Consider the following 19,648-nt stretch of genomic DNA (forward strand, 5'->3'; position numbering starts at 1 on the left):
GTCCTTGGCCATTTCAAACCTTCTCATCCCTCCTGAGCATCACTGTCTGTCCTGACCATCCTTATCCCCACCCAAACACACTCATCCCCTCAACTTGCTGCCCACTTCACTATCAGCTGCTGGCAGCTATGTGCAGTGCTTAGACAGAAATTAATGAGCATCCTCTGTCTCCCCCAATGTGCTGTGTCACTGTCTCCACACTGCTTCTTCTCTCCCCCTGCAGGGTGACAGGGAGCTGGGTGGCAATGGTGGCTATTGCCACAGTCCCCTGTCATCCAGTGGCACCCCAAGGACATCAGGAACCCCTATGCCATGCTGCACCAGAGCAGGGTGGAGTGGTACTGTAGTGGCACAGCTGGGTGACAACAGCACATCTGGGTGGCAATGACGTGGAAGGATTGAAGTAGGACAGTTGGATCACAGAAGCACAGCTGGATTGCAGTGACATGGCTGGACTGCAATGTCACTGCTGGATCAGTGCCATAGCTGGATCACGGTTGGATGTCTGTTAAAATGGCATAGATAGGCAATTGCAAACGCACAGCTGGATTGCACCAGCACATCTGGGTTGTAACAGCACATCTGGATCATGGGAGCATTGGTGTAATGCAAGTGCATGGCTGGAATGGGATGGCACAGCTGGATCACAGCCACACATCTGGGTTGCAATAACACAGCTGGACTGCAACGCCACAGCCAGCTTGTGGTGGCGCAGCTTGGGTTGTGGTGCCCTGACCAGGTACACCATGCCACAGAAGGGTTGTGGTCCGAGTAAGGGTCAGGTGGCAACATCCTCACTTTGGGGTTCATGGCCATGGAGCCATCAGCCTCACAGCGAGCCCTAAGTCATGCCTCAGCTGTGCGTGTGCCCCTGGTTGGCCCCAGCCCTTGTCTCAGCTCAGTGCAGAGTGAAAATGTAATCAAAATGGAAAGTCAGGTTGGTTTGTAGATCTTCATGTGTCCTTTGCAGAATGGGAAGGTTGGGCAGCTGCTGAGGTGTATGCCACCCTTTTGGTGAATAATGAAAGGGCTGGGATGAATTAGGGTAAATAAAACCCTTTTGGGGACAGAGCCAGCTCTGCCTCGTTCTGGAATACCAGACGGTCCTGCACCAGGAAAAAAGGCCAACAAAGAGGGAAAAAAAAAAGGGGGGGGAGGGGGGGAGAGAGCGGGATGGGGAGAAGAAATGCAAAGGACTTTCCAGACCTGGGCTGGACTTTAACCGGGTTGGGATTTCTGGGTTTTAAATTCAGCCCGGTGTCAGCCCCGCCCCCGGGAGGGAGCTGTATGAATATTCCATTCTCGTGAACATTCACGGGGCGGGCGGGGCGGTTAACCCCGGGCGGGCGCTTCCGGGTCAGCGGCACCGGCACCGGTACCGATAGCGGCAGCAGTGCAGGTAGGGGCGGCCCTAGGGTGGGTGCGGGCGAGGGCCCTGGGGGCGGCGGGCAGCGCCGGGAGGAGGCAGCCGCGGCCCAGCCGCCGAGGAGCGCGGGCTCGGCCTTGCTCTTGGTGTCTCCGCTCCGAAATCGGCGGGCGCGAGCGCGCGGAGCGGAACGGCGCGGGAGAGGGTCTGAACGCACGCCCTAGAGATCGTTGTTAAAATGAGGTTAAAAAAAAAAAAAGTGGGGGGAGCTTAGAGTTTGGCTGTGCAAGGGTAAGCCTGGGATGATACTCGCTCACTGTGAGCTTTTGGAGAATCCTGCACCACGTGGTCTTTCTAATTAATCCACACAGCTATAACAGATCTTCTCACATGCTTTATTAAAGAAGCATATTGCCAAGACGCCTTAAATAAAACAGCTCACACAGCAACCGATTCAGGGGAACTGCCACAATTCAATGCAAAAATCACAAGCCTCATTTTATTGTTTATTCTCTAGAGCATGAAAATCTTGTAATTTGAATGGGTTTACCCTGTCTGCTTCCTATACTTTCTGATAGTTACTCCACATGAAGCCTTGCATGATGTAATAGAGAAGCAAAGATGTTCATAACCCCATAACCTGAGGAGCTGGGTAAAGTTGTACATCATAAACAACACACTTGTATAAACACAAAGGAGATTTTCAGAGTTGTTGAGGACCTGGAGGAGGAAAAAACATCTGTGAATAGAGTGTGGGTGCTGCAGGACTTCAGAAAAAGGTGCTTTTTCGAGGGATGAGGCCGTTGGCCAGGTCCCAGCGCACCTCCCAGCGCAGGGCAGCTCTCTTCTTCTCTGTGGGCACCATGTAGGCGTTGGGGACGCAGGTGCGCTGTGGCCTGCTGGGGAGGCCAGGCCGGTCGAGCATCTGCTCCCGAATGCCCCAGCGCAAATCCTTCCGCTGGTCCTCGCCTGGCACATGGAACCTCTCCCACTCTCGCTTGTATTCAAAGTACTTGGCAACCCGATCGGTTTTGCCACGGTTTCGGCCCAGCGCTTCTAACCTTGGTGGAATGAAGGACTTGGGTGGTCCTGCTGTGGCTGTGTACTGAGAGGTGGGAGAGCCCTGGAGGACCCTGAGAAGAAAGGGGGGACCATCCCCAGGGGTCTGTTGGTGACAGTGAGGCTCCAGGGAGGACTCTTCAAGGGAGCTGCTGCTTGTCTCAATTTCTCCCTCAGAAAGGCTGTCTTCTGGGCCAGTGCTCAGCTGACACATTTTCTGTCTCAGGCTCCAGACCTCATCACTGGTGTCCCATGTGCTGATGACTGACTCATCAGAGACCTCAACTCCTCCATCAGGTCTCCGCCTCAGCACCTTCCTCTTCATTGCCAGCCTTCTTGAGTTCCCAGGGGACCACGGTGCAGCAGGGGGCTCTGCAAATGCAGGAAGGGCTGGCTTCAGCCCCGTGGCCACAGTGTAGGGGTCACAGCGGGGGGGTATTCTCCAGCTCTCACTGCTGCCATGCTGCTCCTCATAGCTCAGAGTGGCCCATCTATACCTTTCTGCTCCCTGTGTGTTCTCCATGGTTTCTGCTGGGCTGGCTGGATCCTGCAAAAATAAACTTGCAGTTTATGTCTTGCAGTGCATCCAGGTTGGATGAAGACATGTAAAAAGGGGCTCTGAGAAAGAGTCTCTGACTCTTGGCCACCCTGAAGCTTCTCAAGTTTATGGGTGTCAATCTAGGCTCCAGTTACACAGAGGAGTCCCTTACTATATACAAGTCTACTGCAAACTATGGCACTGCATATGAAGTATCAGTGTGAGACTGGATAAAAACACAGGGCAGATTCACTTTGCTCTGTGGCTGTAAGCCTTGTCAGAGGTATTAATGATTCTCCCTTTATGCAAACCACTATGTTCTTTCAAAAACACCATACCTAGTCATGATTAAATCTAGGGACATCAAATAAAGGGTGTTTTATTTCCACAGATGAGGAAAAGATGTTCATTTAGATGTTGACCATTACAGCCTAAAGGCAGAGCTCCAGGCTGAGTTGTGGGGGGTCTGGTTGAGGTGAGTCTCAAGACTGGCTGCAAAAGGGACGTGGACACTGTTCACATTTAGTGTGCAGGTTTGGGGCTATCTTTATGCCATTAAACAGGTTTGGAAATGCAAGTTTCAATCGTGTAGCAGCGATGCCATTATGAAATGTTAGAGCAGATGGTGCTGCGAGATGACTGGTAGCTGTTAGCAGGCTGTCTGAAGTGTTGATGCTAGCTGAGCACACGGCGAGAACGGGAACTGCTCCGTGACAGCTTTGCACAGGAAATGTGGGAATGTGCTGCTGCCGTGCTGGGCTGCTGGAGCAGAGCTGGTCTGACAGCGGTGGCTGGAGGAAGACGAGTGATTAAAAGTGCCAAAGAGATTTGGAACCTCAAGTAAGATAAAATTGCCCCAGCCAAGCACCTTGACTGTTCCCACATGCTGCTAGGAACACTGAATGATGAAAAAGAGACAAAAGCGTAATTACGTAGATAATTCCTTTACAGAAAGCCTACAGGCACACGTGTAATAAAAACTGCACAAAAAGGCAGAAACACAGATTTTCTCCTTTCTCTGCAGGACCTGAGGAGCTACCAGCTACTGATTAAAACTCCAAGGGACGCACTCACTATGGCAGATGGCAGTGGGGCTACTGATCGAGAGCAGCTCCTGAAGAGGGTGCAGGACTTGGAGGAGGAGGTGAAGCGACTGCAGGAAAAGCTGTTTGAGGGCAAGGAGAGCACTGTGGCAAAAGACACTGTTTCAGCCTCCAGGAAACACAGGAAGCAGCAGCAGCGACCATTTGATTTCAGCGCCTACAGCCGCAGGCACGTGGCACTGAAGATTGCTTACCTCGGCTGGGGGTACCAAGGCTTTGCCAGCCAGGAGAACACCAGCAACACAATTGAAGAGAAGTTGTTCGAAGCCTTGAAGAAGACGCGTCTGGTAGATGACAGACAGACCTCCAACTATCACCGCTGTGGGCGGACAGACAAAGGAGTCAGTGCCTTTGGGCAGGTCAGGATGGATTCACAAGCTCCAATGTGGGGAGCTCGGGATGGAGATTCTATGGGATTAGTGATGAATGGTGATGAGCTTGGTGCTCAGTACGTGGCAGTGCAGGTTGGATTTGTTTTTAAAGAACTTTTTCAGACACTAATAGATTATTAGTGCTGTTGTTTTCAGGGGAGGATAAAATGCACTTTAGGCTGCCATTTCCTGAGCCAGGGCAGCTATTAGAACAGCTCAGCACTGCCGAAAAGGGGAGATGCCCCTTCTTCCCCGCATGAACATTTTGCTCTTCCTGTGCCAATTGCAATGCTTGGCAGACCCCTCTCAGCTGAGTTAACTCACTAACACAGCAAAAATAATAACTGGATGGCTTCCCACAGAGTGAGAAAGCTGAATTCCCGTGCAGAAGGGTCTGAGGAGAGCTGCAGCCAGCGGAAGGGAGCGTGGGAGTGGGAGCTGGAGGGAGGGGAGCAGCTGGCCCACATGGTGGCAGGGAGCCATCGGGAAGGCACAGCCTCCGCACGCTGCCATCAGAGCTTTAGGGTGGCTTTGCTTTCCTCCTCTTCCTCCTCCTGCTTGTGCTCTGACAGCAGATTGTGCTTAGCTTTTGCTTTGCTGGGATGGTTTTAACCTGCACCACTCATCTGCTCTAGGTCACAAAGCAAACCACATGAAATAAAGGCATGGACCACCTTTACATGTGCTGCTTGATGCGCTTACAAACCTGCAAGTGTTAATTCATCTGTTCCCATGCTAGATTTCTCAGCCAGTTGAACTGTTAGTGGGTGCAAGTCATGATCTCCAGTGTGGGGGAGGCGGGAGGAGTAAAAAAAAAAAAAAAAAAAAAAAAAAAAAAAGCACATGTGTATCTTGCAGACTGATTAAAACTGAAGCCATTTAGAGACCATGTAGGTCTCTGCTATGTAGGCAGTTTGCAAGTTTCTCTGTTTTATTAAAGGAATCTGTAGCATCTGGTAGGAAGCTCAGTAGAGGCACTTGCAGTTTTACCCACAGGAAGGAGTGGTAAGACAGACCAATTTAAGATACCTTCCTCTGTAGGAGATCCTGAATTTCTACCAAAATGTAAGGCAGAGGTGTAGGAAGACTTGGCTTTACATGCAAAGTACACCCATCCACTACCTAATCCCAGTTTTCCTAATTTTGCAGGTGATTTCCCTGGATCTCCGCTCAAACCTGTCAGAGGGGAAGAAACTAAATGGTTGCAAGGGTAACTCAGAAGGGAAAAACAGTAAATCAGAGGAAGAGCTCTGCTACACCCATATTCTGAACAGGGTGCTCCCACCAGATATCCGCGTGCTGGCCTGGTCCCCTGTGGAGCCTGACTTCAGCGCCCGGTTCAGCTGCCTCAGGAGGACCTACCGCTACTTCTTTCCCTGCGCGGACCTGGACGTGGCCCTCATGCACACTGCCGCCCAGAGGTATGTGGGGACACATGATTTCCGTAACCTGTGTAAAATGGACGTGGCCAACGGTGTGATCAACTTCCAGAGAACAATTCTGAGCGCCCAGGTGATGTGGGTGGACAGGGGAGCTGAAGCTGGGCTGCAGGACCCTTTTCGACTATGCCAGTTTGAGGTGACAGGACAAGCATTCCTCTACCACCAAGTGCGCTGCATGATGGCCATCCTTTTCCTGATCGGACAGAGGATGGAGAGCCCAGAAATCATTGATGAGCTGCTGGATGTAGAGAAGAACCCCCGAAAACCACAGTACAGGTATGGACAGCTCAGGAAACCTCCTAGGCTGCTTCTCAGAGACCACTGTGTGCGAAGCACTGGTGGCAAAGCCCTCTTCTGCCAGCCTGCAAAGCCATCTTGTACAGGAAGGAAGCAAGCTGCCAGTGGCCTCTCTCTGAGATGGTGTTAAAGATCACCTTTTCTTGTTACTGCTTTACTCTTAGACAAGTTATTGATGGTTTTAGCCCTAGTTATTTGGTTAAAAAAAATATATATCAAAAAAAGCAGTTTTGTGAGAGGCAGTACTGTTGTTAGCAGAAAGAGCCAGCTGTTGTGCTGTTGCATTAGCCTTGTGATCCTTTTTTATTGCAGGCCCTCTCTAGCATGCCTCCAAACCCTTAGCCATCTGTTTGTAACACTTTCTCTCCTTTTCCCTAGCATGGCTGTGGAGTTTCCCCTGGTCCTGTATGACTGTGAGTTTGAGAACATTCAGTGGATCTATGACCGGGAGGTACAGGAGTTCAATGTTACCCACCTGCAGCAGCTCTGGGCCAGCCACGCAGTCAAAACTCAAGTGCTGCATAACATGTTACAAGGCCTGGATGCTGCTCCTGTGGCTGCAGGGAAAGGTAAAAAGATGGCAGAAATTATATAGGGATAGTATTAACGGGTTTAAAAAATAAATAAACAAGGGGATAATCAAACAGATGTTTGAAAGTACAGCTATTTCTTCACTTATGTTGCAGGACCAGGGGATGTCACTGCTACTGTCCTTTGGGGAGATCTGAAACCTCCAGTGCAAAACCAGGCCAGCAGCTTCATGGAAGGCGTCAAAGCCCGTACATACAAGCCCTTACTGGAGCGGCCCAAGTGTGAGGGGCTGGAGTCCCGCATCCAGCACTGCCTGCGGAGGGGCCGCAGCCAGGCTGCTGAGCGGGCTGCCAAGCGGCTCTGCACCACGGGAGGCCCGGAGCTCGCCTCACCAACCAGTGACTCCTGAAGGGATGTTCGCCTTTTTTCTTTCCATTTCCTGTTGCGAGTTTGATAAATTTCCGTTAATTTGGGTAAAGTGCTGCTGTGTCGCGGCCTGTGGAGGGGCACGAGCGGGGGGGAAAGGAGTGGGGCGCGGGTTGGCCTCCTCAGAGCAGCCCCCCCGCGGTGTGGCAGCCCCGGGCTTAAGGTACCGAGGCCTCCCCACGCACTGCGGAAGGCGGGGCACGACACGACACGACACGACACGGCACGGCACGGCACGGCACGGCACGGCCACCCCCCGGCCCGATACCTGCCGCCCCCCAGCTGCTCCCGTCCTCGCGCCGCAGCCGTTGCCGGTCCCCAACCGCCGCCCGCCTTCAAACGGCCGAAGGGGCGGGACGGGAGGGCGGCACTGCCCTTTTCCATTGGCGGTGCGCCTTGTCGCTCATCTCCTTCCGCCTTTTCCCGTTGGGTGAGGAGGCCGAGGGGCTGCCTTCCGCGCCGCCGCCATTGGCCGGAAGGGCGAAGGGGGAGGAGAGGAAAATGGCGGCGAGCGGCGGGGCGCTGTGGCGCCGGCGAGCGGCCGCCCTGTGCCGGGCCGCGCGCTCCGTCTGCGGGCGGGCGGCAGGGGCGGAGCGGCTGGCGGGGCGGCTGCGGGCGCGGCGGAGGGAGGAGGAGGAGGAGGAGAAGAAGAAGCGGGAGGTGAGCGCGGTCGGGCCGGGGGCGTTGCTCCCCTCGCTCCGCGGGGTGCCCAGCAGCGACCGCCGGGAGCCGTCGTCCCGCCGCCTGCCTCTCGTCCCCCGCAGGTGCCCGGGAACCCGGCGCGGAGACGGGCCCGAGAGCTGGCCGCGCTGCAGCGGGTGCACCCCAACGTGTTGGCCAGAGTGCTGAAGCAGGGAGCCGTGTACCAGGACGAGGAGGTGGTGGTGCTCAACAAGCCCTATGGCCTCCCCGTGCACGGTGAGGGGCGCCCGGGGCCAGCGTGGTGCCCGTCCCACCGGGTGAAACGTCTGCTGGTCCCCCTCATGGGCAATGGCACGTTGGGAGGTGGTAGAAAACACCCCCAAACACAAAGAATGCCGCTGCTGTTATGCTGTAGGGCTGCAGATACCTTGCATGTTTCCCGCGCAGTGTGGGTCATCGCTTTGGTTTTAGCATGTAGTGAGTTCAGAAGGGGCCTTGGGCTTGGGGGTTCTCCCATCTGACCAAACAGGGGAGAATAGCTATACCTGTCATGGTGTTAGAGGGGTCCTCTGTCTCTGTCCTTTTTGTGCTGTGGTTTTCTTTCTTCCTTTCAGCTCCAAGGAAAGGTGTGGGGTGTTTGCCATCTTTAGATCATGGCTCGAATTGAGCTGCCTTAGCAACTTGTTCTGTAGAAGAAATGCCTAGTGCTGTCTCTCGCTGATTACTGTTAAGAGAAGAATCCCGGTATATCTTGCAGCCCATTCGTCTTGTTTTGTGGGATTAATTTAAGCTAGACTAGGATGTGAATACCTGCCCTTATTGCCTTGCTGTCTGTGGGTTATGCAGGTGGCCCTGGAATTAAGAACTGTATCACTGATGTGCTGCCAATTTTGGCCAAGATGCTGGAAAACATGAGAGCTGAAACCCTGCACCTGTGTCATCGGCTGGACAAAGAGACCACAGGTGTCATGGTACTGGCACGGAGCAAGGAGGCAGCAGACAGGATCCGACTCCTCTTCAAAACTCGCCAAGTGGAGAAGATATACTGGTAGGAATGGTTTTGTAGGAAAAAAAAGTCTTTGGCGAGGAGCAAAGGGAGAATTGCCAGTGTGCAGATGTTGGAAAGTGGGGCTCTATGGAAGCAATGGGTATTTGATCATGAGCATTTGGGTCACCCATTAGAGGGCTGGCTCCTGGGAAGAGAGATGAGGGAGGGTTCCTGTCCTAGATGTGCAGAGGGCTGGAGCTGCACCCCACAGACCTCTGCTTTCCCTCCACAGGGCAATTAGCGTAGGGCACCCTGACCCTGCTGAGGGCATTGTGGAAATCCCCGTGGTGGAGAAGGAGGTGCAGAGCCACCAGCCACACTACAAAGTGAGTGAGCACCATCTCAGCCACAGTTTGAATGCTTTCTTCCCTTTCCTATGGGCTCACCCTCTCTTTATTATTCAGATGACACTGGCTCCAAACTACCGCCTGTCTCCTGAGGATGGGAAGGTGCTGAAAACTCGCAAGAATCGCAGTGCAGAAAGTGCTGTGACACGGTACCGCATTCTGGCTAGCTCATCTGCCTGCTCTCTGCTGGAGCTCCAGCCCATCACAGGTGAGGTTTGGCCATGTTTGTGCATTGTGACAGCTGCCCAGCTGCTTTGTGCTTTCTGTGCTTTGTGCCTGACTGTGCTTTCTGTGCAGTCAGGAGCAGTCCTGGAAGTAGGAACAAGCTGTAGAGCTTGGCCAAGGCTCTGGGAAGTAACAGTTTGCTGCCAGTGGTCTCAGCACAGGGTTATCTGGTGCAAGAATGCTGGTGGATGGATGGCAGGTGTGGAGCTGATGCCCACTGTGGCAGATGTGATGTTTCTCCTCTTCTTCCTCTTCATCTCAGGAGTGAAGCACCAGATCCGGGTTCACCTGGCCTATGGGTTGGGGTGTCCAATACTGGGGGATCACAAATACTCACACTGGAACAAGCTGGCACCCCAGGTAAGGCAGGTACTGTGCCACAGAGTGTTGCAAAGACCAGCTGTTTGGTGGCACCTGCTGGGGTTTTGAAGTCAGGCTGCTGACGTGGGACTGTGGAAGGGATGCTGGGTCTGTCCTCATGCCACTCTCTGTCCTCACTGCAGAAGCTTCCTGAAATCACCCTGAGGAGGCTGAAGCTGGAGCAGAGCAAGGCTCGCCACCTCCCCCTGCATCTTCATGCCCACCGCCTCTCCCTGCCACTGGGTGCCAGTGGGGGCAAGTGGATAGACCTCATTTGTGAGCCACCTGTCTTCTTTCACAGGACATTGAGGAAGCTGGAGCTGGACATTGATAAAAACTAGGATGAGGCTCATCAGCAGGACAGGACTGGTTCTGTGCATCTCCGTGCCTCTAGCACATGGTAGTGCTGGATCTAGCCTTGCTGCAGTGATGTCTGCCTTGCAGCAAGTGGTGTGATATGGTCTGTGGTCTCTGCTGCTTGGGAGAAACCTCATCTGATGGGTAACAGCGTTGCTGGCTTCAGCGTGTGCACTTTTGCCCACAGTCCAGGCCTGGTTTAGAGCAGAAATGTGGGTAGGTGCACTCAGGAGCCTCTTGTTCATGCTGATAAATCTGGGTAGAAACTGGGCATCACTCAGTCTGTGTTTTGAACTTGACCATGTGTAATAAAGGACCCATCTCCTGCGAAGGTGAAGGTTGTGTGGTTGTCTGTGGGCAGGGTGGGATGATCTCAGTGCCTGGGCAGGTTTGAGTCCATGTGGGTGTAACCCCACCTGGCTTTGGACCTCCCTGGCTCATCCCTTCTGTGCCGTCTATCATCCTGGCACTCTGATTTGGAGACTCCTTTTGTTTGAAAATGCAGCAAAAATGAAATTTGGCAGCAGCTGTGGGTTTTGACTGTTGAGAGACTGTTCAGAGCTGCAGCATGGTGGGGACTCCCTCGCCTCGGCTTGGCTGAGCAGCCCAGGGCTCCCCCAGCTTGGTGCTGTCAGCACAGGGCTTTGGCTGCCTGCTTTTTGGGCAGCAGCCGTACTGCCAGAGTGGGGGAGCTTTTCTACCCTTCTCTTTTCCATCCCACCACCCCCTTCTGATTTCCATATTGCTTATTTCTAGATCCCTCTACTTGCATTGCTCTCCTACTGGAGCTTGCTACCTTGTCCCTGATTGTGTGGGCTGCTGGTCCCATGGTGCCAGGCTGGAGAGGGTGAGAGGGAGAGATTAAAAAGCTGGCATGCGGGGAATTGCAGTCTATGCTCTGCATCAGTAGTGCAGCCACTGACATCTCAGCTCCCACTGTCCCTTGGCCTGTCCCCAAGTCTTGGGACTGGGGGACCTTCAGGAGCCCTAGTTCTCTGCCCGTGCAGGATTGCTGGAAAGGGCTCTTTGTACCCTGTGGGGCCACTCAGCTGGGGCTTTTCAGTAGGGTTATGCCCCATACTTGCTTGTTACAGGAGGCAAAAATAGCTTGGGAGTCCCACACCCCATGAACATGCTGCTGGAAATACATCTGCTTATGAGAGAGGGGAGTAAAACCACCAAGATCTGGTATGCAGTGGGACAAGTGGTGGCTGGGCAGGAATGCTGTCTTCCTGGCCGTGGTGCTGTGACTGCGAGGTGTTCTGTTTTTTTGTTTGTTTGTTTTTTTTTTTTTTTTCCCTATTTCAAGGCATGCTATTTGCATCCTCACCAGGGAAAGGCTTCCCCTGTAATTATCAGTCAATTTAACGCACTGTCTAAGCTGTCGTTTACAGCTGCCTGGCTGGCAGTGCTTGGCATGCGATACCTTCAGATGTACAAAATCACTTGCCACGCTGCTTGCACCTCAGACAGTACCAGAGCTCCAGGCAGCAGCACCAACTTCCATTTCCCTGTGGTGCGTCCTGTCCCAGATAGAAAAATGTCCCTGTCACACACAGCTGCTGAGTATATGCTTTCGGATGCCCTCCTCCCGGACCCCAGTGGCTCCCGTGCCAAGGGCTTGCGTCTGGAGCTGCCAAGTGACCGTATGCTGAAGTTCATCGCAGTGGGGCTGCCCCTCTTCCTCGTCTCTCTGGCCTTTGCCCGGGAGTTCTCTGCTGGTGAGTTGTGGGGGACGGGGGTTTGCACCAGCCACTGATCACATTTTGTTGCTGGGACAGATTTGGTCTATGGGGGTGGTGGGTGCTGTAAAAGCTTGGTGTTTTCACACACATGGGCATGCTCTGAGACAGAACGCTAAAATCCCCTAAAATGGGATTTCCAGGCTTTCTGTCTCAGGTCTATTAGTTGATTGTGGATTTTAATTGATTTTGATCAATCTGATGGGGTTTTATTGTTTTGTCTAATTTCTGGTAGCCATCACGGTGCACAAACAGCAATCCTAAAACCCCAGCAATCTTAAAGGCACTGGTTTGTCTGTGCTCCACTGCTCACCGGCTGCTCTGCTTACAGCACTCCTTTGTGTTCCCACTGCAACAGCAGGGTTGTTTCAGAGGAGTTGCTGGTGGAGTGTCGGGGTTCCCCATGGTGCTCTCTGGGGGCTGTACTGTACCAGGGTGCCTCCTTGTCTTGGTGCTTGCCTGGATGACTGGGATGGGCTGGTGATGGCAGTACACAGGACTTCACTGATAGAGCTGTTGGGTGTTTCTCAACCTCAAGCCAGAACAGGATTTGGCTAATGTTCTGCTGCAGGATTAGGTTTCACACTGGGTTCTAGCTGGGCTTAAATATTGCTGCCATGAACCCGTGGCTGTGCTCAAAGGGAAGTAAGTGTTCAGGAGGTGATGGTAAAGCTCCTCTGACGGCCAGAAAATGCAGTGGGGACAGGCATTTCCAAGAGACATTCAAAAAGAGCCCTGTCCCACATGCTCATCTCCTCTCCTCATTTGTAGGCTCGCAGATCAGCTGCTTCTCCCCCTCCAACTTCACGGGGAAGCAATCTGCCTATGCTGACACGGCTTGCTGGGACTCACTCCTCCACCATGGCTTTGATGCTGAAGGACATGCTGTCACCAAGTCCCTTTGGGTTCTCAAGGTATGTTGATGGGACCACCAAGATGGTGTCTGGGCACTACCAGGTCTCACCATGATGGCAGTGGGGATGGATCTTGCAGGAGCAAAATAGTCCAGCACCTCACCCCCGCTAAAATCCCTCTACCCTGGGGGTACTCTAAGATGATTTCTCTAACCTGGGGGTGGTCTTCTCCACCCAGGTTTTCCCGTACTCGCTGCTGGTAGTGGCGGTGCTCATGTACCTTCCCTACCTGCTGTGGCGCTATGCAGCCACCCCTGCCCTTCACTCCGATCTTCTCTTCATCATTGATGAGCTGGACAAGTCCTACAACCGCTCTGTACGCCTCGTACAGCACATGAGGAAGGTCCAGCAGTCCAGTACTGAGCCAGAACAATTTTGGGAGGAATATGAGAGGTGAGATGGTGGGATGGGGATGTGCTTCTTTAGCCCCTCTGTGCTGTATTTGGTGTATTTGGTATCCTCACTCAGGGTGGCTTCAGTGAAGTAGTGGGGTGGCTTCAAGTCACTGCTCTCTTTCCAGGGCTCGCCAGGAGAGGTACTTCGAGTTCCCACTGCTGGAGCGCTACCTGGTGTGCAAACAGCACTCCCACTCCCTGGTCATCATCTACCTCCTGAGGAACCTTCTCCTGCTCTTGTTCTTGGCTGCCACTTGTCTCTACCTGGTCTTTCTCCATCTCAACATCTTCTTTCAGGATGAGTTCAGCTGCTCCATCAAAACAGGGCTGCTTCAAGCTGAGCCCTATGTTCCCCCACTCATCCCTTGCAAGCTGGTCTTCTTCTCTGTCTTCCAGCTCATCAGCCTCACGGTTGGTGGTGTCTATGTCCTCCTTATGCCTGTAGTCATCTACAATGCTCTGCAGCTCTGCCAGTGGGACAAAGGGTTCCTCTCTGTCTATGAGATGCTGCCTGCCTTTGATCTTCTCAGCCGCAAGATGCTCACCTGCCCCATCAATGACCTCAACATCATCCTTCTTTTCCTCCGGGCCAACATCTCCGAGCTGACATCCTTCAGCCGCCTCAGTGCTGTAAGCGCCTTGCGGGAGGCCACTGCTGACAAGCAGGACATCGATACCGTTGTTGACTTCATGACACTGCTGGCTGGGCTGGAGGCCTCCAAGCCAAAATACGAGGCTTGTGTGCCCATGGCCAACGGTGAGGCCATAGGTAGGTCTTAGGGGTAGAGATGACCTCTCTTTGCAGTCTTCTCAGCACCCACACTATCACATCCTACCTTGTGGATGAGGCTGAACCTGTCCACTCTGTACCTTAGCCTCTTGCCAAGACCTTAAAGCTTTTTGGGCGAGGGTTGGGGTGCTGCAGGGGTCACTGAGGGGGCAGCTGATGGCTTTCTCTCCCCTTTCATGTCTGGGGACTGGTTTGGCAGCCAGGGCCGTGATGCTACCACAAGCCCACGCGTAGGCAGGGGTTGCTATAGGAACAGTTTCGCTGAGAAAACTGCAGAGTTTAAACCCAGGCTCTGGGCAAACTGGGGGACTGGGAGGGTCCTCATTTTTGAGGAAGACAACAGCCTGGTCTGTTGATGAGTGGGGGCTTAGCCTTAAATTTTAGGGTGCTGGTGTAATATTCTCATGTTACCATGGCTGTGGGTGGTGGACAGGCTCCCAAAGCACCAATGCTTCCTCTACCACGTAAGATTTTGTGGGGAGGTGGGGGGGGCACCTCCTTTGTCATCTCCTGGAGTAGCTCACAGTGGTTTCTGGGCTCTGCAAAACAACTCACCCCTGGCAGGGTGGGAGCCAGGATGCCTCCGCTCCTTTCCTGGCCCTGAATATGCAGTCTGAGGTTTGTGGTTTTGAAATGAATAAATATGGAAAGAAAGGGACATTGAGCTGTATTTAGCATCGTTGTTGGCATGGCAACTGCAGGGCTGGCACAACCAGCTCTGGGTCTAGCTGGTGGAGAAAGCCCAGGATGCTGGTGTGAGGTGGCTCAAATGCTCAGGTACTGAATTTTTTCCTCTTTTCCCTGCCCTATCCAGAAACGAAGCCTGGAGCGGAAGCAAAGGGAAAAGCTACCCGTGACTCCCTCGGCTCTGCCTGAGCCTGGCCCCAGCAGCTTCTGGATCTAAGCCTGGTCGCTTTGTTGGGATCCACTTGCATCCTCTTCAATGGTAGTAGCATTGGTTGTGTACATTAAACTCAGGTTTTGATACAGGTGTGACGGCTTCTGTAATATGGTACTGGCAGCCGGGCTGAGCTCACCTGTCTGTCCCCCTTTCCATTGTGCTGGGGTTGAATCCTCTCCACCTCTCCAGCCAAAAAGGGTCAAAACATAAAACAGTACAGTAACTCTCAGACATCTGAGTGCTGCGTGCTGTAGTGCTGCTTCCATGAGAATTTTTCCTGATGTCACAGCAGGATTGAGAAATGAGGGTTTCAGTGATATGGTTGGATGGGGGGGAGAGGACCCAAGAACCCTCTAGCCATTCTCTGTTATTAACTAGGACATCCGCTGCAGCAGACACTCCTGTCACAAAGAGATGTGTAAAACAGGAGCCCTTGGCTATATCTCTGCCCCTTTCCTTGATGGGATGTGCCCTGTGCTCTCAGCCCTAGAGGGAAATTGTCCTGCAGGGGGGTGAAATTCTTCCTCAAGGCACGTTGGGGAGGGTAGTGGGGCTTGGGGGCCACCCAGCACTGCTACAGCAGAGCAAGGGCCAGAAGGTGGGTGGGAAGGAAAGGGAAAGAGGAGCTGCAGGGGCTAGGATGCTCCTGGAGTAGAAGGGAACCTTTTTGCTGGAACACAGAGCCTTTTGCCAGGACCAGGCAGCTTCTGGCAGCTCAGTGGGGACTGCAGCAATAGAGAAGTGACATCCCTGTGACCCAGGTTTCCTCCAGGTCTCCAAAAGCCAAGGAAAAAGGGGGAGGGAAAAGAGAAATCTTAAAAAAAAAATATATATATATATATATTAAAGACAAGTGTGTCAGAGCAGATGATGCCAGGAGGAACAGGCTTGCAGGAGCAGCTTGGTGCTTGTGACACTGCAATGCCTCCAGCTAAATTTAGAGGTGTGGGGTGGAGGCATGAAGCCGCACTGGGTGTGCATGGCCAGGATGCTCTGGGGCAGGAGCTGCAGCTCTCACTTGGAGCTCTGCCTAGGGGTGGAAGAAGAGTGAGTTGCAAGCTTATGGGTAAGGATCAAAGGACAGGCTACCGTGCCTTATGCTGCTGTGAGCATTTGCTGCGGGACACCTGATCAGGAAGAAGAGGTAAATGAAGCCTTAAGACAGCTGGAAGTAACCTCTTAGTCACAAACCCTAGTTCTCCTGGAGGACTTCAACCACCCTGAAATCTGCTGGGAAGACCACATAGCTAGGTACACAGTTCAGGAGGTTCCAGCAGTGCATTGATGACAACTTTTTGACACAGGTGGTGGAGAAGCCAACAAGATAGTTGTGCTGCTGGATCTTGTATTAACAAATCAGGAAGGATTAGTTGCAGATGTGAGGGTCGGGGTGACAAAGGGGGGGAACTACAGGCGAGTCACTTCTCAGTCCCTGGGAAGCTCATGGAGCTGAAGGTGAAAAACATTTTCAGATATATGGAGGACAGGAAGGTGATCATCACTAGTCAGCAGGGAATTTACAAATAGGAGACTTGTGCCTAACCAGCCTGATAGCTTTTTACGGTGAACTTGGTGGATGAGAGGAGAACAGTGGAGATTGTTTACCTTGGCTTTACTAGGGCTTAACACTGTCTCCTCACAGACAAATTGATGAAGTATGGGTTAGATGAGTGGACAGTAAGGTGGACCGAAAACAGGCTGAATGACTGGTCCTGGAGTATGGTGATCAGTGTGGAAAAAGTCCAGATAGAGGCCAGTTATGAGTGCCGCCTGGGTAGGCACTGGGTCCAAGAGTATTTAATGTCTTCGTTAATTACCTCAATGCCAACCTTAATGCCAACGTTAATGACCTAAGCCAACAAAGAGAGTTGTGCTGCTGGACCTTGTATTAATGAAATCAGGAAGGACTAGTTGGAGATGTGAGGGTCAGGGGCAACCTTGGCTGCGGTGATTGTGATATGGTGGAGTTCAGGATCTTGCAAGGAGGAAGCAGGGCAAAAAGTAGGCTTGTGACCCTGGACTTCAGCAGAGCAAACTTTGGCCTCTTCAGGGATCTACTTGGAAGAATCCCATGGGTAAGGACCCTAGAAGGAAAGGGAGGTTCAAGACAGCTGGTCAATATTCAAGCATCACTTCCAAGCTCAAGATCGGTGCATCTCTGTGAATAAGAAGGCAAGCAAAGGGAGCAGGAGACCTGTGTGGATGAGCAGGGAGCTCCTGGCAAAGCTCAGACAGAAGAAAGAATTCTACAGCATGTGGAAAAAGGGACAGGCCACTCAGGAGGGATATGGGGAAAATGTCAGAGTATGCAGGGATCAGGACGGCTAAGATCAGCCCTCAGGAGTCTCAAGCCCTGGAGATGAGAGAGGAAATCCGGAGAAAGGAGGACTTTCCCTTGGTCTAAGGGGATTGGGTCAGAGATCATCTAAGCAAACTCAACATCCACAAAGCCATGGGCCCTGATGGAATGCACCCACGGGTGCTGAAGGAGCTGGGTGATGTTATTGTTACGCCACTCTCCATAATCTTCGAAAGGTCGTGAAGAACAGGAGAGGTGCCTGAGGACTGGAAGAAAGCCTGTGTTATCCCAGTCTTCAAAAAGGGCAAGAAAGAGGACCCAGGCAACTACAGGCCAGTCAGTCTCACCTTCATCCCTGGAAAGATGATGGAGAATCTCATCCTGGAGGTCATCTCCAACCATGTGGAGGATAAGGGGTGATCAGGAGTAGTCACCACGGATTCACCGAGGAGAAATCATGCATAACCCATCTGATAGCCTTCTGGGATGAGGTGACTAGCTGGGTAGATGAGGGGAGAGCGGTGGATGTGATCTACCCTGACTTCAGCAAGGCTTTTGACACTGTTTCCCATGACATCCTCATGGATAAGCTCAGGAAGTGCAGCCTAGATGGGCGGTGAGGTAGATTGATAATTGGCTGGAAGGCAGAGCTCAGAGGGTTGTGCTCAGTGGCGCGGAGTCTAGTTGGAGGCCTGTAGCCACCGGTGTCACCCAGGGGTCAGTAATGGGGCCAGAGTTTTCCAACTTATTCATGAACGACCTGGATGAAGGAATGGAGTGCACCCTCAGCAAGTTTGCTGATGGCACAAAGCTGGGAGGAGTGGCTGACCCCCTAGAGGCTGTGCTGCCATTCAGAGGGGCCTGGACAGGTTGGGGAGGTGGGCTGGGAGGAACCTCATGAAGTTCAACAAGTGCAAGTGCAGGGTCCTGCACCTAGGGAGGAATAATGCCAAGCACCAGTACAGTCTGGGGCTGACTTGCTAGAGAGCTGCTCTGCAGAGAGGGACCTGGGAGTCCTGGTGGGCAGCAGGCTGACTGTGAGTCAGTAATGTGCCCTTGTGGCCAAGAAGGCCAATGGGATTGCTGGGCTGCATTCGGAAGTGTTGCCAGCAGGTCAAGCGAGGTGATCCTCCCACTCTGCTCAGCCCTGGTGAGGCCACACCTGGAGTATTGTGTCCAGTTCTGGGCTCCCCAGTACCAGAGGGTTGCGGAGCTACCAGACTGAGAGCAGGGGAGGGCTGAAATGATGAGCAGGGGACTGGAGCACCAGCGTGAGGACACGCTGAGACAACGGGGCCACGCTGGCCTGGAAAGAAGACGGAGGTGAGACCTCATTAACGGACGTATGAACAGCTGCGGGGAGGGGGCAGGAGGACGTTGCCGCCCTCTTTTCCCGCCCCGTGGCTCTGTGGCGGCTGCGGCCGAGCCCGGGCGGAGGGGGCGCGGTCCGCCTTCGGGAGCGGGCTCAGCGGGGACACGGCCGGGCAGGCGTCGCTCCGCCCCTCCGCTGCCGGGTGCCCCGCGGCCGTGCTTCAGCGGCCGCCTCCCCGCGCCGAGGGGCACCGGGGGGCCTGGTCGTGCCCGGCGGGAGAGGGGAGGGGCAGGGCCTGAAACCGGGGCCTGAGGGCCGGGACCTCCCGCCCCGCCCCGGCCCGGCCCGGCCGCCGCCGCCCACGTCGGGCCCCGGGCGGCTTCTGCGCGGGCGCGGCGGGAGCAGGGGAGGGGCGGCGCCCCCTGGCGGCGGCGCGGGGCGGGGCCTCCTCCCGCCCCTCCCGGCGGTGTCGCCGCCGGTTCGAGCCCCGGGGCCGCCCGCTCGGGGCCGTCCCGGGAGGGTCGGGACAGCGGCCCCCGGCTCCGGCAGCGGCCCGGAGGGGAGCCGGGCCTCGGGCCTCCTCCAGAGAGCTCCGCCGCCGGGCGGGACGAGGGGGCCGAGGCGGGGAGCGGGCGGGCGGCGCTGCGGCTGCGGGCACGGCCAGAGCCGCGTCGCGAGGCGAGGAGCCCCCCCGGAGCAACCCCCGGAGCCCCCCCGGAGCCCCCCAGCGCCCGCCCGGGAGCGGGTTCCGAGCGGGTCCCTGTAACGGGGACGCCTCCCTCGCGACCCAGCCTGAGCGATCGCCTCATCCCCCATTTGGAAACGTCCTAACCCAAAATGAGGAGCCACGATCGGAAAACCTAAATTTCTCTACCAGGTGGTCTCACAGGGCAGAAAATAATCTCCCACGCTGCCACTGAGGCACTTCCATAATAAGAACTTAATAAAATGCCTCAACTAATCATCTCCCAAGGTCCCTGCAGTTATTAGCAGTTCTCACCTGAGGTCTCTCCACATAAAGCTCAAATTTAAGAGCTTGTTTGAGTGCACCCTGCCCTTCCAGCATGACCGAAGGAGGGAGAAAATCTCTGTAAAGATGCACGCCTTGAGATGATATTTAATACTCTATATTTAGGCCCCTGCATCCCTGGAGGTTGTCAGAATTTAATACCGTCCCTGTAAG

The 19,648-nt window shown here is 54.0% G+C and overlaps 4 protein-coding genes across 5 annotated transcripts; 3 read left to right on the forward strand and 1 right to left on the reverse strand.

The window, feature by feature from the left end:
• The first annotated feature begins 1,366 nt into the window (after positions 1-1,366).
• PUS3 (pseudouridine synthase 3) lies at positions 1,367-7,132 on the forward strand. Its single transcript, XM_084301655.1, has 5 exons — positions 1,367-1,399; positions 3,988-4,425; positions 5,587-6,155; positions 6,555-6,745; positions 6,863-7,132. Exons 2-5 carry the CDS (start codon positions 4,039-4,041, stop codon positions 7,114-7,116), a joined length of 1,401 nt encoding a protein of 466 aa, XP_084157781.1. The 5' UTR covers positions 1,367-1,399; positions 3,988-4,038; the 3' UTR covers positions 7,117-7,132.
• Positions 2,136-2,948, reverse strand: HYLS1 (HYLS1 centriolar and ciliogenesis associated; the record flags this gene model as incomplete). The annotated part of the gene is made up of 1 exon (XM_084301619.1): positions 2,136-2,948. The coding sequence occupies one exon, from the start codon at positions 2,946-2,948 to the stop codon at positions 2,136-2,138; it is 813 nt and encodes a 270-aa protein (XP_084157745.1).
• A 412-nt stretch (positions 7,133-7,544) lies between the features above and the next one.
• Positions 7,545-10,433, forward strand: RPUSD4 (RNA pseudouridine synthase D4). 2 transcript variants are annotated; one of them, XM_084301657.1, is made up of 8 exons: positions 7,545-7,793; positions 7,898-8,051; positions 8,622-8,823; positions 9,056-9,149; positions 9,228-9,378; positions 9,658-9,755; positions 9,899-9,946; positions 10,057-10,433. In XM_084301657.1, the coding sequence occupies exons 1-8, from the start codon at positions 7,635-7,637 to the stop codon at positions 10,084-10,086; spliced, it is 936 nt and encodes a 311-aa protein (XP_084157783.1). In that variant the 5' UTR covers positions 7,545-7,634; the 3' UTR covers positions 10,087-10,433. The 2 variants fall into 2 exon arrangements, with proteins under 2 accessions (XP_084157783.1, XP_084157782.1); XM_084301656.1 differs by having other exon boundaries at positions 9,899-10,433.
• A 1,219-nt stretch (positions 10,434-11,652) lies between these two features.
• Positions 11,653-19,296, forward strand: PANX3 (pannexin 3; the record flags this gene model as incomplete). Its single annotated transcript, XM_084301620.1, has 8 exons — positions 11,653-11,833; positions 12,626-12,768; positions 12,947-13,161; positions 13,289-13,932; positions 14,768-14,806; positions 16,497-16,628; positions 17,631-17,769; positions 18,951-19,296. 8 exons carry the CDS (start codon positions 11,653-11,655, stop codon positions 19,294-19,296), a joined length of 1,839 nt encoding a protein of 612 aa, XP_084157746.1.
• Between the last annotated feature and the right edge of the window lie 352 nt (positions 19,297-19,648).

Source organism: Netta rufina, assembly GCF_964035555.1.
Source record: "Netta rufina genome assembly, chromosome: 25".
Lineage (NCBI taxonomy): Eukaryota > Metazoa > Chordata > Aves > Anseriformes > Anatidae > Netta > Netta rufina.